The sequence below is a fragment of the Crocodylus porosus genome, unplaced genomic scaffold (assembly GCF_001723895.1).
Source record: "Crocodylus porosus isolate Cpor-Errol unplaced genomic scaffold, CroPor_comp1, whole genome shotgun sequence".
Classification (NCBI taxonomy): Eukaryota; Metazoa; Chordata; order Crocodylia; family Crocodylidae; genus Crocodylus; species Crocodylus porosus.
In genome coordinates, this window is record NW_017728911.1 from 23,286,186 (window position 1) to 23,300,187 (window position 14,002).

Genomic DNA, 14,002 nt, shown 5'->3' on the forward strand with positions numbered 1-14,002 from the left:
TTTTCTCTTTTTTCTCTCTTCTCTTTTTCACTTTTCTTTCCGTTTTGTCTCCTTTTCTCTTTTTTCTCTTCTCTTTTTCACTTTTCTTTCCGTTTTGTCTCCTTTTCTCTTCTTTCTCTTCTCTTTTTCACTTTTCTTTCCGTTTTGTCTCCTTTTCTCTTTTTTCTCTCCTCTTTTTCTTTCTTTGTTTTTGTCTTTTTCTCTTTTCTCTCCCTCTTTTTGTCTCCTTTTTCTTTTCTTTCTCTTCCTTTTCTCTTTTTTCCTCTTCCTTTTCTCTTTTCTTTCCCTCTTTTTCGTCTCTTTTCTTTCTCTTCCTCTCTCTTTCTTTCTTTACCACTTTCTCTTCTCTTTTTCTTTCCCCCTCTCACATTAGAACATGCTTAGCAAAAAAAAATATACAAGTACAGAGGTAGTATATGAAGTTTTATTTATTGTCACCAGGTTTAACATTTTTTAGAAAACCTGGTATTTACTGGGAAAAAACAAAGCAACATTGATGATTATTAACTATATTAATATAAAGTGCATCCTGTCATGTACCCTCTGCCCTGGTTTTGTTTTTCTGGTATGCCAGCACTCCAGCACCTTACAAGGTAGACACTGCATTTTTTCTGGCACGCCAGCAAAAAAAGTTGCCTACCCCGTCACAAGCATATCCCCCAAGAGATCCCACAATTTTATATGCAAATCCGTATGTTAACATCATATCCATAAATAATTACACAGAGATGATAAAGGAATCAGATTACTGATATTTGCAAGAAACAATAGTAACTTCATCTGATGTGAAGCAGTATATCTCCACTGAAATCAATACCAACTGAGAAGTATGCCCAATGCATTTAGTAAAAAGTACCACACAGTTATTTAGTTGTAACAATGATATCTCTCCAGCCATAACACCAGAAGGCTACACCTAAACCAAAGTGAGATTCTAAAGAAACTGACTCTTCGCTTTCCAACTGAACACTGAAAAGTCGTTAGCCATGTAGTCTGAAGTCAGGCAGAGATATCTGACAAAGCATCTGACAGAGTAGGCTGTCACCTATGAAAGCTTAGGTCTCTCTGAATAAGGCAGTCTTCAAGGTGCCATCCTGCCCTATCTTCTGCCTAACTTGATACTGAACTAGTGCCCTAACACAAAGTTACAGAACACTATATACCCTTTGAAATTATGAATGTACTATCCATTTGACATTATTTGTCTGCCAAAGAACAATCACCAAGAAACTCTTGGCCAATTATCGGACAATAATTACACATTAAGAATTGATGGAGATGCTGTCTTTAGTGGAGTTGCAAAATTAAGGTTCTAATCAACTATGTCCATTAAGAACAACATTTTTAGTTAAAACTCTATTTTTTATATTAATTTATCTGAGGCGTATGTTTTGCATAGATAAACTGTAAGCATGTGTAAGCCTTGCCTCCTGAAGTGGACAAAGAAAATGTATAAATGACAAAGCTTTGACTCCACAGTCTAAATACATCAAACAACATAGCTAATTTAGTACTTTTCCTGTTAGTAAGGGCAGCACAAAAATACCTGTGCTTCTTAAAAGCACAATGCTTCCCAAGGCTACTTCTACTATAATATAGCTTATGCATGAATGCCTCTCAGGACAACAGTGATATACCTTATGCAGGACATTGTGTATATATGTACTGTAGACCTCTGAGCACTACATGAAAAATTTTCTAATGTGCAAATGTTATTATATTCTATCTGCTAGAATTTTATCCAACTCTGCATCTTTACTGCATATACATGTATGTTTTTCAGATACCAGACTGTACATTTTTCCTGTTGTTTCAAGAAACTTGAAAGAAATTGCTAGGGATGAAAAATGGATTAAATCAATTCATTCACCATTCAGCTATTGTTCCTATTAGTAAAACTAAAATAATTGCTTATTACTTTGCTGTGGTGAAATTAGATGACTATCCATCTCCACTTGTTTGTGTTCCAAAGAAAGTATTTTTCCAGCATGTTCCTTCAGTTCCATGGTGCATTCATTTATTTTCTTCTCCACGTCTGAGATGGGTTTAATGTTCAGTGGCGCATTTTCATACAGACACTTTGAAATAGCACTGAATGAATAATCTTTTTGTAATTTGTCCACCAAAGAACAATCATCATCCAAAAAGGGAACCCTTGGCCAATCATCCTGCAATAATTACACATAAAAAGCAATTACTCATGAAGACTGTAAAAACATAAGATAAAATTAAGAATCAATCATTTGTGGCATCTACTTTTTACAATGCACTGCAGTTCCAAAATAAACACATTTTAAATATATATTTTAATAACCTCTAATTTAGACAGCCTTGTTAAAAAAACTGGAATATCTTCTTATCTTGTATATTACATTCAGATTTGATTACATCATTTGTAAAAGGTCAGGAAAACTAGAAAAGAGCCAGAAAGGGACAGATCAAATTCAAGCTGGGAAATGGGATTTATACAAGAAATAATTAAAAGGATTCAGATTGTCTAGTTTGAAAAGGAGATTACATGACTAAAAAGAGTTATCATGTTTCTAAGGAGACAAAGTCATTTAAGCACAGTAATATCTTCCATCTGTGGCGCATGCTTCTGGAAGCAAGGGATAGGCCATGGTCCCTAATGAAGCAAAAAACTTAAGATAGTGCTTAACTTTAAGCAAGCAAGCAATCCTGCTGAAGTCAATGGAATTATCAACATCTTTTAAGTTAATCATGGAATTAAGTACTCTGCTGGCCGAGTGCTTAAGTAAATATTCTGATTTATTAACACAATAATCTGATCGTTCCATCCTGGTATCAGGCACACATTGTTTTAAAACCCTTCTGTAAACATGAAAGACAATGGATGCACTCTATTCTTTCAATAACAGAGATAGACAAAACATTCCCCACACAACTTCTTTCATTGAAAAATTTTTTGCAGGTCCACCAAAACCAATCATAAATTAGTTCTGAACTGGCCGAATTGCTTAGGCAGAAAATGGTGAAAAAGCTGGACATACAGAATCTTTCATTCGTATATTTTCAAAGATATTTCAATTTCTCCATTTCATTTTCATTTCTAAATGTTCCATCCTGCAGATTTTTTCTTGCTTCTGTTTCTCTTGGAAAATAAAAAATATGTATTTTGGGTCAACCCAAAACAAGTATTTTTTTTTCAACCAATGAACAGCAACAACAAAATATAAATTATTCAGACACCTTAAGTGGAGGGATACCAAGCTGGCCAAAATCCGCAACTATCCTTTGGGGTGATCCATCTCTTCAAATAAGCATAAAAGGTTGGCTCAATCTAGCAATGATATGGATGCTTCAGTGGCATATACAGTTAAGTCAGAAACAGGGGCAGATCCAGAGGGGGTGTACTAATGCAGCTGCACCCCACTTTTGGATTGGAGTGCACCTAAAGCAGGTGAAATGCCCCACCCCCTCCCTTTAGTGGTCAGATGCAGCTCTCCTCCTTTTTCCCCTTTCCCATGTACCACTGCTGCTTTACCCTCTGCCCTGGGGTACAGTGGAAGTGCTAGAACCATTTTTGCCCACCCCAGCTGGGCCTCATGGGGCTTGAACTCAACTGGGGACAGGGACAGCACCCTGGATAAAAGCATGGTTTTCTACTCCTTGCCTGTTCTCCCAGGAGGAAGGACCCCCTAACTAATCCCTGCTCCTGCTGTCCCATCCCCAGCTTAACCCAGTTCCCATGCAGCCAGTGGGGGCAAACAGAAGTGGCTCTGGAGTTTCCCCCTTCCCCTGGCACAGCAGAAAAAGCAGCAGTAGTAGGTGGGGAAAGGGCAGAAGCGGAGCAGAAGAGATGTGCCTCTGAGCACAAAGGAGAAGGGGGAGGGATTTTCACTTTCTTTAGGAACTTGAAAAAGTCCCTGGAGGCTCCCATGGCACCTGGACTGGTGGAAGGAGGAGGCAGCTGGGAATTGTGACGGTGTAACCACACGTCCATTGTGTGTTGCTGCTTCCACACCCACTTTGGGAAATCCTGGATCCACCCTGGTCAGAAAGATCTTCTGAATAGACTTACAAATACAAGAAAAGAAAAATATGGCTAGAGTAAGCAAAACTGTTAAAAGTTGCTGGAACTTTGTGTTTGGGTTTGGAGGTGTTGCATTATGGTAGTAAAATTGTAGCCTGGCCAGCTGTCTCAAGAAAAAAAGAAGTCTGAATCAGGTTCATCACTGAATATATCCACCATAAAACAGCAAACACTGTACTGCAGACACAAAACTTCGTCTTTGGCCTACCTATGAAAAAAAAGAAGGTTAACAGCAGAAGTGCTGTTTTCTGGAAAGGTGGCCATTTCCAGAAAGCTCTAACTTTCCGATATTTGAGGGTCTGGGTAACAAAATCCATGTTCAAACTTGGTTTGTAATATTTATTAAGGCTGTGCAAAGCTTCAGCAGCTGTTTCATTTTGGAGGCGTTTCAGCCCAAAACAATGAATCCAAAATGAAATAGAAGGCTCCAAAACCAAACCATCCAAAACGTTCTGGAAAATTTTGGAGCTGAGCTTGCAGGAAACAGAAACTAGGACGAGGGAAGGGGAAGGACTGCTCCAATACTGACATCTGTAGCTGGCCTGTGTCTACAATCTGTACCTGACATTCCATTCCAATCCCAGTGCTTTGGGGAAGAGACGGCAGTCTGCTGTCATGCCACATGTAGATCCAGGGGCCTGTGCCCCCCAGGAGTCTGGCACAGCTCTGCAGCCCTCCTGGGGGCACAGGCCCCCGGATGTGCGTGTGGGATGACAGCAGGCTGCCGCTGCCAGCTGGGTCCAGTGCCAGCGCCCAAGTCTGCCTGGCGCACCCTGCACCAAAAAGAACCCAGTACTGGCACTGGCCCCAGCCAGCAGTGGTAGCCTACCGTTATCCCACACACAGATCCGGGAGCCCACACCCCCCAGGAAGAACCCAGCGCAGCCCGGTAGCACTCCTGGGGGGCGCAGGCACCCGGATCTGCATGGGCCAGTGCCAGCACCTGAGTCTGCTTGGCACAGCCTGCCACAATTAATTAAGAACCCAGTGCTGGCATTGACCCCAGCCAGCAGCAGCAGCCTGCTGTCATCTTACGTGCAGATCCAGGGGCCCGTGCCCACCAAGAGGAGTCTGGCACAGCCCCATAGCCTCCTGGGGGGCACGGGCCCCTAGGTCTGCACGTGGGTTGACAGCACACTGCCACTGCCAGCAACTGATATGAGTTGTGCTTTGAACAGTTTGAGGTGAAGTTTCACAGAAACTCCTGCACCTATCTCCTTGAAACTTGGCAGGCTTCATGCCCTTGCAATTGTCATCTGAATCAGGCAGGAAACGACAAAGTTATAGGCATTTCAGTGATTCCCCATTACAGCCTATGGCTAAATCACCAAAATAGCGTCAAAACTCCAAAACAGATTCGGCTGAACCAAAACAGAAGAGTGATCCGAAACACAAAAACGAATCGCTGTCCCTCTGAAATGGCCGAATTCAAAACCAAATCAAAACATAGCCACTTCACACAGCCCTAATATTTACAGTCATATGGCTTTTGCTCAGGGCCTGTTCTTGCATGTTCATTCCACCACACACAGGGGTAGTTAAAATAACAAGCACTTGTACTTACCAAATTTTGGGACTGTAAGAATTCTTCAAAAGTAAGAGTTGGCTTTTGCATTTTCTATCAAAACACAAAATGTGAATTATTCTTACAAGAATTCCTTATGAAAACTATGACAAATTTTACTAAGCTACTGGTCTTAACAAACAATTACAGTTAACAGCATTTTATTTTCAATGGAAACCCAGACATTAGTGTTAATGAACAAAAGACCCTATTTATTATCAAATTATGAGAAATATGAAAATAAATGTAAAAACCATGCAAGAACACTGTATCACTAAATGGTGAAAAATTATTTATTTTAACCAGTGTAATTTGAAGTTAAATATTTATAATACTTTTTAGTATACTGACAGATAAAATGCAATCTTTCTGTACTAGTAGTAAGGGCTTATCAATAAATCTGTTCTGTTCTTAAGTATTCAGTCAGCTCAGAAATTTTAAAAATGCCAGGTCTGCAGGTTAGAAAGTAGCATCACTGACATCAAACTACTAACATTTCCTGAATTTAGTGCAACTAACTCAACTGTAATCTTTAAAAATATGCCTGAGCACAGAACAAGAAAAAGAATCAGCCTGGTTCAGATCAAGGCACAAAGCAAAGTGCAAAGGATTTAATTAATCTAATCAATTTAGGAGTGTTTTGGCCTGAAAGAAGTACCAGACCTCAGCTACTTTAATAAAAAGCCACTCAGTATCAACCCCTTAGAGATATTATTCCAATGAAGTAATAGATGCCACCATTTAGTAAACTCTGACGGGGTGTTATTTTAGAAATGAAATTTGGTTTTAAAAAAACAAAGTGTTCTTCTAGATACATAAATAAAAGTTTTTTTCACTTAAAAGTATGTATTGCAAAGTGAGAAATGTTAGTTCTTGAGCAAAGACACTTCAGTACTGTTTATCACATTACAGTACTACTGGGCACATCTACATGAGACACTGACTGCGCAGTAGCCAAATATAACTGCGCAGTAGTATGCACAGCACTAATAGTGCTAACATGCTACTATGCAGTAGCATCACTTAAAACACGTTCGCCAGTGCTACTGCATCAGAACTCAGTTATTGCACATTTATTAAATAAATGCACAACAACCACTGTGCAGTAGCAGCTCATGTACAGGTATGTATATCGTTACCAATATAAAGTAGGGTAAAAAAAAATCTAAATCCTGTGAAATGCAGCCATTTATTTTATTTACTGCACTATATTAGCCAACAAGAAAAACATGCCAACAAGAAAAACAGGGCATGCCAAAGGCAAATATAACAGATAAGCAACAGAAATCAAATTCTGCTGTCAGTACTACTGAAGTCAATGGGATTTTCTGGGTGTAACTGAAGTAAAAAACTGGCAAAATAGCCATCTACAATATTAGTATTTTGTCTAGAAACAATGCCTAATGTACCACAGACTGCTGCTTTATTTTATTTCACTGAGTCAGGAAAATATTCAGCATCCCAGAAATATTTTTGAGACTTAAGCCATTTAAATCTCAAAATGCAACTGCTGAACATTTAAGAGCATTGAGTAGTTTCTTGTTTGAATAAACAATAAGCAGCTCAAATGTGTTCTATTTTACTTGGAACTCACTCTAGAAATATGGTATTATTTATATCTAAATCTCTCTATAAGTAATTCTGCCAGACATTCAAAATGACAGAGGCCAATTCGCTCTAAAATCTTCAAAAAATTTGTCAAAGAACATAAGTATCATGACAAATCCAGTACTCGCTATAGTTCACTTGTAATACTGAAAACTTCTGAATCTAAGTCTATATTTTCAAGGTGCATGTATGAGTGACCAGTGTATGGTAGAAAGGCAAAAGTCTGAAGTACTATTAAGCATAGTAAATTACAGTAACAAACACCACAAACATTTCTACGATTGCTTTTATTTGCATTACTTTACAAATATTGATTTAATAGGTATCACACCTAAATATATTAGTCAAGGGTATCAAATAATAATTTTGTGCAGGCAGCTCCTTTTAACTGGAACTGGGGTTCAACTTATCAGTGCACATAATGACAATACAATGGTACAAGGCAACAATAATAATGCTAATAATCTTATAACTAACACAGCTCCAGAGAACTGAGGATGCTATCCAACATAAACAATTATAAAAACAATTTTTAAAAAACTTTCATAAAATGTTTAGGTTTAAATTTTAAAAGGGAAAGTAAGAAACAGAAAAAAAAGTGAAGAACATGGAATGAAGTTATCATTCAAAAAAACATTTGAAAACAAATGTAAACAAAAAAATCTAAAATTCTTTCCAAATAAACTAGGACAAAATTAGGTGATCAAGGGAGCCATAGCCAACCACGGTGAAATTCAGCAAATACTTGGGGATATATGGCCGTAACTAGAGCAAAATTTGAACCATGTTGTAACTCTATACTGAAAGATGTGCAAATGATCAGAACATGCATTTCTTTAAGTTTAACCAAAATATTACCTGGTGTGGCAAAATTAATGCGGAGCGCTATATTTAAACAGGTCCCACAAACAGGATATTTCTCCTGCTTCCCATTGCTACAGGAAAGTAGAAGCATCCATTCCCACTGCAACTCCGCCCGTCCTTGCTCAACATTATTCTTGCCACCCTACATAGTGGAAAAGGTTGGACAGTTGTCCTCGACATGATGTTTCAGGAAATTGATGCAAGAAACAAGGTTGGTTTTTGGTTTTGGTTTCTTTTTTGTTTTGTTTGGGGAGGGGGATTTCAGGCGGGGAGGGAATAGTTTAGCAAACCAACTATATAGTTGGGGAAAAGATCTTTTAAGTCCTTGTTATGGTTTTTAAAGACCTCTTCCACTTGAGTACCATTTTCACCTATATAACAGAATTGTTAAAAGTTGTTTTGTTTTGTTTTTAGTTTAGGTGGTCTCAGCAGATGTAAGGACAGAGAGGCAGAGCCTCCTTAGGGCAGGCAGGAGACAGCAGGTGGGCAAGGTGGCACCTTAGAGATGTGGTCACTTAGAACAGCATGTGTAAATTACTGCAGACACGGAGGAATATACCCTACAAAAGCTTATGACTTCCTGAATTAGTCTCAATGGCTGCTTATACATGTGCTCAAAGGGAAGTGGGGGAGGCATTTTAATTAGCGCGGTAGTCACTCCAATTAAAATGCCGCAGGCCATGTGTATTTTAAAAATGTCCCTCCCATGTGTTTAAAAATGGCCGTAGGATGCTTTACCTAAACCTCATTAGAGGAGGTTTTGTTAAAGCACCCCATGGCCATTTTAAAACCTGTGGGAGTTAAATACGTGGGACGCCGCAGCGAGTCTGCTCCAGCGAAGGAGCACGTGCCTGGGCACCCAAAGGTGCCTTGACCCCTGCCCGGCCTTCTGCTCCGCTTCATCTTGCAGCCTGCCGGGGCCTGCCTCTAGCACCCCACCGCCACTTCCACGTCACAGCTGCTCAATCAAACGCATCACCAGGAAAATCCATAACAAAAAACCCCTCTCCCCTCTCTGAAGAACCAACCAAACGAAACCAGTTGACGAATCAAAGGAATGAAAACACGGGGCTTGGAGAAGCGCAGCTCCTTCGCACGTAGGGCGGCGGCAACAAACCCTTCCTCTTCGGTGCACTTGTGGGGAGCCGGGTGGGCCTGTTCCCCGGGAAGGGGAGTCTCCCCGTACCGGGCGCTGAGCAAAGCCGCTTTTCGCCCCCAGGTCTGTATCTCTGTCCCGCGGCGCCTGGACCCCGGCCAAGCACGACACGGCTGGACACAGCCGAGACCTACAGGAACCTCCGCGCCCGGGGGGAGGTGAGGGGCACTCACTGCCGGCACGCGGAGCCCTCAGGCGGACGCCCCGCCCCGCCGCTGCCACCTGCCCGCCGTTGCCAGGCTCCCGCGCCGCCGCCGAGCTGCTCCGCCAGATCCTTCCGGTAGCGGGGCCGGGCCGGACGCTTTAGTTCCGGCTCCCGGAGGAGCCACGAGGAGGTCAGTGCAGGACGCGGGCTCGGTGCGGCCGCCGGCAGGTTCCCGGCGACCCGGCGCTTGAGGAGCCTCCGCGCTGGCCAGGCCGCGGCTGAGAGCTGGGGCACGGGGGTGCGCTGGGGAACGACTGTAGTGGCCCAGCGTTTCCTGTACGGGCCTCGATTTTACTGCACTGTTTTCTCTCTCCTTGTCGGAAAGGGGAGTCTTCTTGGCTGGGGGCTGAGTACCCACGGGTTTTTGTCTCTTTGTGACCCCTGAACCTTGTTGCAAGCAGGCCTCAGGCCCTGAGACACTAAACGCGGAGGGGGTGATGCCGTGCAAGGAGGCACAAGGTGAAACTGGCAGTGCCGGGTTTCTCCGGTTGGCTTTGAGCCCTTTCTGCAGCCTGCTGCTCCATGGGTAGGAGAGGGCCTTGCTGTCACCTATCGCTGGAGGTAGCCTTCAGGGATGTTTTCAGCAATTGTAACTTGAAAATCACAGAAGCTGAGATGAGGACTTTCTGACTTGGAGACTCGAGCTAATGATCCTGATCCATGTTTAGTTCCCCATACCCACACACAACACTTAGGTGGTCAGCATAAGGAACCCTGGTCGGAAATCTTTCACCTATTTTCTGGGCTCAGCCCCGATAACTTGTTGCATGGGCTGTGCACCCTTCTGGAGCCTGCACATCTTGGCGCATGTCTATGCACAGCAGACAGCAGGGCCTATTTCTGTATAGTTAAGTTCTTTATTTTATTTAAACCCTCAGCCCTGCAAGCACTTATTTACATCCTTAACTTGACTCACCTGAGTAATCCAACTGGCAATCCATGGGACTTCTACATGAACCTAACACAAATTTAGACTTCAGTCTTACAAATACATGTTTTTGACTTTAGGCACTTGACTAAATTGAGTGAGACGACTTGTCTGGGTAAAATTATGCATATTTGTAGTCATGGGAGTAGATCTCAAGCTGTTTTGAGTTCAAGACTATCTTGTAATCTATGCGAGTATAGTAGCCAAAGATTTATTTTTGGGTTCTGGGTACTATTGTCAAAAATGATGATGATGATATCTTTTGGATTAGACTGATCCAGTAGGAGAGATTTCTGCTCTGAGACAGAAGTGTGTGTTTAAAAAGATCACACAGAATAACTCTTCTAAACTGGTCAATTTGATAATATCTCAGAATATTTTTTTCCATAGGTACAGCATATCATTCGTTTGAACCAAAGATGTCATTAAATTTGCCAACACTATTAAATCAAGAAAGCCATCGGGGATTTAAAAAAAAAATTGAATGTCTGAAAAACCCAGAATCACAGACTACTTCATCCTTGCAAGATAACCCACTTCAGAACTTACAAATAGCATCCCATGAAGTTCTTGAAAAGGCCCAAAAGAGTGGGAGATCAAAGTGTCCAAAATGTGGAAGTTCCAGGATGTTCTATTGTTATTCATGTTATGTTCCAGTTGAAACTGTCCCCACCAAACAAATTCCAGTTTTGAAGGTTAGTATTTTCTGTATATATTTGTTAGATATGCAGGGAAGGGACAAAATTTGCTCTGTCTTACAAACTTTAAGGAATTTTTCCTGGTTTTAATGTAAGCACTACGTGACATGTTTATCTAGGCTTAATTTGTGTGTTTATTTCCTATTGTAGCTGCCTCTGAAGATTGACATTATTAAACACCCAAATGAAACTGATGGCAAAAGCACTGCTGTACATGCTAAGCTCCTGGCCCCTGAAGATGTTATGATTTACACATACCCTTGCATTCCTGAATATGAAGAAAAAAGACATGAAGTAAGGAAATTCTATGCATATAACAAGGCTTTTTGCTGGAGAAGTTCTCAGGTGCCTGTCCTCCAACCTCCACCTGCATCCTTCTTAGGGAGGATCAGATCTAATCACACTGCACATGTTCCTCCATTTAATCGCTTCCACTCCATCCATGCCCACTAGAACATATCCGTGCAAGGTAAAGAAGACGTATGGGCTCTGGCAGAACCTGAAGCAAGCACCACCCACGTGCACAGCCTAATCGTGCTGATTTGGTTACATTCCCAAAAGTATCAGTCATCTAGGCCACTGGCCTGATTCACTCTCTTGATGTAGTTATGTGGCTTGCTTAGCATATTCAGGTTCTGAAAAATGTAAGTTTCTGTTCTTTTAAAAATCTTCTAGCACTAGCCAAGCACCGGGGCAGTGTTTTGTTCCTTAGCACAGAGCCTGAAAAAGTTTAGTGTAAATGCCAAAAACACAGCTAGGAGATGTCACTTAAGTGTTTAAAATTAGGATTCAGAATTAGCACTTTCATTGTTGCCACTTACTATTTCAGTGGTGGCCACATGATGAAAGGAATAGGTCAAGGAAAGAACAGAGGTAGCCACAAAAGATGGAAGTTAGAAAGGACGGTGCAGAAGTGAGATTTTAAAAAAAGTGCAGGAATAGCTGTAGTCCTGCTGGTCAGTATAAGTGATCTAGTATAGTCTTAAATGTCATGAATTAACTGAGGACAACAAATATTCCTGAGTTTATACCCTGGCCCATAAGTCCATAATAAAAAATGGAATTTGGACATCTTCCCAAGTAACCCTGCATTAGATAAAAAAAAATCTGAAAAAATAACTTCTCCCACAGAAAATACTTGATTAAGTACTGGATATATTTTAACAGGTACAGAAATTTTATAAATGTAACAAAGATGTTATTTAAAGAGATGTTCCTTTTCACTCTTACTGATTTAGATTAATTTCAATTCTTTGGATTGATGTAAGAAAAAGAAAAGGTTTTACTTTTTCAATTTAGTGAAATTATTCTAAACATTTTACTAAACGCTTTAAATTTCCTTCAATATGACATTCGGATCCTTGTGTTTTTTGTTATTTTAGATAGTGCTTATCTTTCCTGGTCCCAACTCAATTTCACTTAAAGATCTTGATCTCCATCTGCAAAGAAATACTAAGAAAAATGTTTGTGCCGAAGATGATGATTCTACAGCAGAACCATTTCTCAAGCAAGCACGAATAGAATCAGAACAACAAAACATAAATGAATGCAAGGCAAACAAAACTGAAGACACTGGACTGAAGAAAATAATCTTTATCGACAGTACTTGGAATCAGACTAACAAAATAATTACTGATGAGCGACTTCAAGGTAAAATTAATAGTTGAAAGATAAAAGTGACTGAAATGCATATTCATTTAATGCATAAGCCCTGACTGGTAGAAAAACAGGTAAGTCTAAAAATATGTTATGCTTTAAGTGAATTGTCTTGAGACTTAGGAAGTCTCTTCCAGTCATCCGGCCCAGTACTCTGCTATTGTAGATGATGATGCTAAATAATCCACTTCACAAAGCTAAAACTAGTTTTAGGGGTTTTTTTTGGAAAACACGCTCTTTGTTTTGAGAAGCTGTTCCAGAACTCCAGAACAGGAGGTGCTAACTCATGCAGCTACAGAGAAAAATTCATTATCTTTTATCTATGGAGGAAGCTAGAGGGATCTCAAGAAAGGTCATTTGCAGCTTCTTTGCTCACTCTTCCCTTCCCCCTTTTCTCCCCCTCACCGCCAAAATATACTCACTTAGTAGGGAATATTTCAGAAAGTCCCCTTTCCAATACGCACCTTGTCTTCCCATGCAAAATAGGCATTGATGATAGAGTGGTGAACCATAAAATTGGGCCTCCTTGTTTCTTTGTAGCTTTGCTCTGTCTCCCAATAACTGTTTCAGTTTCACAAGAACATGTGTGATGCTGCTGTTCCTGGGGAGAAGCTAAAGGACCTTAGGTTTCTAGTGAGAGCCAAGTTGGACTTTCCTAGCATTCCTCCAGGGCCTCATTTCTTCTCATTTACCCCAAGTTTCCATAACGTGCTTAGCCTGGGGTATAGCATTCTTAACAAACTACATTTTTTTTTTCTTTCCATTTTGGCTACTAATATTTTATCACATTCCACTACGAAGAGCATGGCTCTTTCTGAAAGGATTTATAATGCCATAAACAGACAACTTAATGAATGTTTGCTTTTATTATAAACTAATACAATGTGCTTGTAGTCAGGCAGAGTTTACATTTGCTGTAGTCATTAGAAGACTGTATTTATGCCTTCTGCAGAGCACTACAGAGTTCAAAAGTTAGCTTTTTGAGGGGTCAGTTCCACTCCCACTGAAATCTATAGCACTTCTGAAAATAATTTTATCAGGACAGCCTTTGGTGTGGAAGGCACGCTATATCTGTCTTACTGCTTGTTAAAGAATAGTTTTCAAAGGCATTCCTGCATGAATGAAGAATTCTGACTTGCTACTCAGCCAGCTACAATTTATTAGCCAATTCAATATTGTTACCAAAAGTCTAGAATCATAGAAGATCTACAAGGTCCCTTCCGACCCTACAAATCCGACCCCGCCGCCTGGGTGGGAGAAAAGACTGGA

At 40.7% G+C, this 14,002-nt stretch overlaps 2 protein-coding genes across 4 annotated transcripts in view; one reads left to right on the forward strand and one right to left on the reverse strand.

Moving 5' to 3' along the window:
* Positions 1-571: 571 nt before the first annotated feature.
* LOC109309050 (protein FAM227B-like) lies at positions 572-8,094 on the reverse strand. The gene is made up of 3 exons (XM_019533650.1): positions 8,085-8,094; positions 5,619-5,672; positions 572-2,168 (listed from the first exon to the last, which is right to left on the reverse strand). The coding sequence occupies exons 2-3, from the start codon at positions 5,667-5,669 to the stop codon at positions 1,899-1,901; spliced, it is 321 nt and encodes a 106-aa protein (XP_019389195.1). The 5' UTR covers positions 5,670-5,672; positions 8,085-8,094; the 3' UTR covers positions 572-1,898.
* A 1,565-nt stretch (positions 8,095-9,659) lies between these two features.
* DTWD1 (DTW domain containing 1) overlaps positions 9,660-14,002 on the forward strand; it is a 10,881-nt gene continuing 6,538 nt past the window's right edge. Inside the window, exons 1-4 of one of the 3 annotated variants that reach the window (XM_019533648.1) lie at positions 9,660-9,727; positions 10,770-11,074; positions 11,228-11,371; positions 12,460-12,727. In XM_019533648.1, coding sequence (XP_019389193.1) covers positions 10,799-11,074; positions 11,228-11,371; positions 12,460-12,727 — 688 coding nt within the window. In that variant the 5' untranslated portion in view covers positions 9,660-9,727; positions 10,770-10,798. Of the gene's footprint in view, positions 9,802-10,769; positions 11,075-11,227; positions 11,372-12,459; positions 12,728-14,002 lie in introns of all 3 variants that reach the window. The other 2 variants (XM_019533647.1, XM_019533649.1) reach the window with 2 other exon arrangements.